This window comes from Lipotes vexillifer, unplaced genomic scaffold (assembly GCF_000442215.2).
Source record: "Lipotes vexillifer unplaced genomic scaffold, Lipotes_vexillifer_v1.1 scaffold75, whole genome shotgun sequence".
Taxonomy (NCBI): domain Eukaryota; kingdom Metazoa; phylum Chordata; class Mammalia; order Artiodactyla; family Lipotidae; genus Lipotes; species Lipotes vexillifer.
The window spans coordinates 1398271-1402560 of record NW_006771517.1 but is presented as its reverse complement, the minus strand read 5'-3'; the positions used below and the strand labels follow the sequence as shown (position 1 = coordinate 1402560).

At 61.7% G+C, this 4290-nt stretch overlaps 1 protein-coding gene across 2 annotated transcripts in view; it reads right to left on the bottom strand.

Moving 5' to 3' along the window:
* Positions 1–4290, bottom strand: part of NOL4L (nucleolar protein 4 like) — a 132874-nt gene that overhangs the window by 22218 nt on the left and 106366 nt on the right. Inside the window, exon 1 of one of the 2 annotated variants that reach the window (XM_007446852.1) lies at positions 3008–3116. The exons of the other annotated variant lie outside the window; for it this stretch is intronic. Coding sequence (XP_007446914.1) covers positions 3008–3116 — 109 coding nt within the window. Of the gene's footprint in view, positions 1–3007; positions 3117–4290 lie in introns of those variants that run through there. 2 annotated transcript variants of the gene reach the window in all.

The following is a 4290-nucleotide window of genomic DNA, read 5'->3' as shown; positions in this document are numbered from 1 at the left end:
GCTGAACCTCAGACAAGCTCCCAGGAGTGAGAACTGGCCTGATTCATTCCTGGTCTCAGCCATGGGACCTGCCCTGCCAAGGCCCAGCACTTATCTGCCTTTGCTAAAATTTGAAAAAGGGGGAGGGAGGAGGAGGTGCTGGAGGAAGAGGAGGGCCCCAACACATCCACCAACAGGTGTGAATCTGTGCAAACTGCCTGGTTTCTTGAAATGCTCTGGCTGTATCCCTGACCAGCAGGGGTGGGATGCTGCTCCCTGGCACCGCCTTGGGAGTCCCCACACTTTCTGGCTAAAGGAAAAGACCCAGGTGCTCAGACTGTGGGGTATCCTCAGGAACAAAGAACCCGACTTGGCGGGGGCAGACCTCTATCCCCTCTGGATGGTGTGCTCGGGGGTAGGCCTCAATAAATGTTGGTTCCTTTATTCGTTCGGGCAACAAACATTCAGCAGGCCCCTATGACGTGCCAGGCATGCAGCCAGAGTCACCGGGGACAGAGCAGAGAGCAAGATCCACGTGGTCTGCCCCTTGCAGAGCTCACAGTGGGGGCCTCAGACTGAGGACCCCCGATGCAGGACCGAGGGCCAGAGACCGAGCGCCAAGCCGTCCTGGGGGTCGGTGGCGTTGGGGAAGCTTCTGGATGAAGGCACATGAGCAGGGAGTGGAGACCATGGAGGGCTGTGCCTGGATGCACACAGAGCCCCTGCTTGGCCTGTCCCTGCCCAGTCCTTCTTTAACAACAGGGGACATGAGAACACCCTGAAGCCCCCAGCGGTCTCCCACCGATTCACTGATGGGAGAGGGATCTCAGCTCACGTCTACACTGCAGGCACCTACAGAGGGAGGGCTGGAGGGCTGGACAAGGACTCCAGGCCGGGTCTGCGCCCAGCTTTGGGAGCCCACTGGTCTGGACAGACACGGGAGTCACCACCAGATCTAGGACCAGAAGGGCAGCAGAGACCAAGCCAGCCGGTCTCTCAAAGCCTGCGACCCCCTGCACTGGGTCTGGGTCGGCCTCTGGCCAGCACATCAACCCACAGCTTCCAGACACAGCCTCTGATGATATAATTAAATCGATGGTATCGTGGTCAACACCATCCTCCCTGTCTCCAGCTCTGGCTGCCTGCCCTCATAAACACCCTCGTCCTGTCAGCGGGCCAGCCTGCCCCGGCCCCAGCACCCAGTCAGGAGGGACCTGGGCGGCCGGAGGGGTGGGGGACACGTGTGAAGACACACACCGGGGTTGGCGCCCCCACCTGGCTCCTGCGGGACCGGCTGCGGGACACACTGACCCCATTAGCCTCCGTGGCTGAGGAAGCCCTGTAAACCCCACAGAAACACTCCCTTCTGCTACCTGATCCTGGAGGCCCCCCCCCCCAAAATCACCACATCTCCCTGGAAAGTTGTCTCTGACAGAGCTGAGACACCCTCCCACCCCGACCCCGCCAAAGGGTGGTTGTAAGCAACAGTAACACGAGTTTTTTGAGAATGAGTTGGGGGACTACGGCCCCCGTTCAGTCCTACCACTCTGGGGTTTTTAAAAATAAATTCTCTGGATCCTTCCTGGGAAGGTGTAACCGACAGCCTTGGGCTGAGCTTTGCTGGTGTGGCCCTCGGTGTGGCCTTTGGCTGTGGCCCTCAATCAGCTCAGATGAGGCGGGAGGTCAGCTGCTGGGCACATCCGGGCCCCAGAGCCCCCCGACAGCATGCACTGCCCCTGCCCCACTCCCCACCCACGGGAACGCTGGAGCTGGAAGGCGGTATCGGTATCGGTCTGGGAGGCTCGCAGCACAAGCGGGTCGTGCTGACCTCATGCAGCGTCAAGGGACAAAAGCCTGTTCTTTCCCAGCAGCCTCGAACCCCACTCCTCACAGAACCACACCCTGGGCTCCCCAGCCCCAGGCGCAGCCACCCCAGCAGCCTCTGGGCTGGGTCTCCTCCCAGACAAAGCCGGATTCAGGCCTGGGAGGGCTATGGGGAGGCAGGCACGCGGGTTCCGCCATGGAGACGAACTTTGACCCAAACTGCAAGGCTCCTACCCCTTATTTACTCTTTAAGGCTAACCCGTTTCAGAGAGTTAACATTACACCCCTTTTTAACCCTGCACCTCCCGCCCACATTCCAGGCCCCGACCTTCGACCCCTCCTAATTGCAGCTCTACACCCCAGTTCTCTCCAGCTCATCCCCCACCCCCAAGCACCTCCTCTGGGAGAGCAGAGCCCGGCCCGCCCGGGACACTGTGACTACAGGTGCCACCCCACGCCCACAAATGCATCTAACTGAGGCAGGCACCAGAGTCCCAGAGCCCAGCCCCAGGGCTCAGCGTGGGAGCGCCAGAGTAGACCTCTGGGGTCTGACTCTGACCCCAGCGCTCCCACCCCAAGAAAGGAGCCTGTGTTCCAAGGGAGGCAAGAGAAGGCTGGCTGGCAGGCCCTGGCGGGTGACGGGGGCCAGGGCCAGGGCAGAGTCTGGACAGCTCCTCACCAGACCACCTCTCATCCCAAGGGGCTGGGTACACACGTGGACGAGCGCACTGCCTGCTCGCTCACCAGGGGAAGGGCAGGGACCCTGGTCCTGTAGCCTCACATCCAGGCCACAGAAACCCAGCTCTTGTTTTCGTTACTGGGCAGCTGGACTGTTCCGGGTCAGGCACACTGTTAACCTTCCCAGACCTGAACCGTGATAACTTCGAAATCCATATCCCACCAGCTCGTGAGCATCACGGCAAACAGGCAGGACACCATCAGGCTGCCTATCCCCGAAGAGCTCTGAGCCCTTCACCTTTGGGAGGAACAACTGTTCTCCCCGGAACTAGGGGCTGGGGCAGTGGGGCCTGTGGAGACGCTGAGAACACTGGGGGCAGCTGTCAGCCTGGGCCCAGCCGCCCCCAGAGGCTCCAGCCCAGATTCTACCCCTGCCCCCACCCCCCCACCCCCCCCTCCAGGGATTCTTAGGACCCGGCAGGGGGGGACACAGCCCCTCCCCCACCAGCCACAAAGGGACACTCACCGTCCTCTTGGCTGTGGAGGTTCTGCGGGCTCCGCATCCTCTCCTCCTGGCTGGGACTCAGGCTGGAGGCCAGGTGTGGGTCAGCTGACATCCATGTGGAGTCGTTCATATCAAAATCTTCACTGCTCACAGAAGTTTCATCCTGATCAGGGACAAAGAAGGTGGGCGTTCAACAGGGACGGGCTCTCTGCAGCCCCTCGGCAGCATTCTGGGTGAACCCCAGGGCCCGTGGGCGTTTGGAGGTGCCCCCAAAGGCCGTAGGGCACCCCCAAACCTTGCAGTGGGGGCTGGGTTGCTCCCCCTACCCTCCCATGGAAGTGGCTCGGGCTCTGGTTCCCGTCGGAAGCCGGGGCTGAGGGCCGGGCGCTGTCTGTAATTGAAGACAATTACGAGGTTTCGCATCCTGTAGGGGCGGATCGCAGGGCCTGGCTCTTACCCCTGTGAGCCAAGGCTGAAGCAACCGCTGTATAAACAAGCGCCACTGCTCCCCACTCCCTGCCCACAGCCCGGGGGCGAGGGCTCACTCCACGCAGGGCCAGGCGAGCAGAAGTGGGCAGCAGGACACGCCGGGCACCACCGAGGCCAGGCTGATCGCGCCCACCACGCCTGCTTCCCGACTCCCGTGGAGCATGCATGGAATTCCTTTCTCCCACTCCCCCAGCCCAGAGGACATTTCTGTCTTCCTCCTTCCTAACCTTTGCTGTGCTTCAAAGATATGCTCTTGGGCGGCTTCCAGAGCTGAAAAGGCCAGCCCCAGAAGTATAGAGAAGGAAGGGGGTGGGGCAGGCGAGGGTTCGGATCAGACCGCAAAGGGGGTTCGGCTCAAGGGCCTGGGGGGCCGCCAGGGCCTTCCAAACAGCCGGAGGGCCTGCTGGAGAGGACCACGCCTGCCTCCTCTCCCCTCGCTGGCTTCAGTGAGCCCTTGGCCAGTCATCCGGGAACCCCCGGGGCGGGGCCCCTTCAACCCAGCCCTCCAGTGGGAAGGGACCCCACCTCCTCCTGGCCCAGCCTCTTTCAGGGGCAGCAAGCAACTGTGTTTGGGAGCTGGCTGTAAAACGCAAGAAAGATGACCCAGCGGCTCCCACACCCTGGAGCTCTGGCTTTGCCCCTTCCCCTCCCCCAGCAAGATACAATGGCCTCTGTGGGCCCCCAGTAAGGACCTCTGGCAGAGCACTACCCCCCAAAGGCCTCCCTCCAGGGGCCCCTCACAGAGGTCTCTTTTACAGCGAGCAAACACACTTTGGTTTGAACTTTCTTCTGCTGCTGTCCGAGGCAGACACATC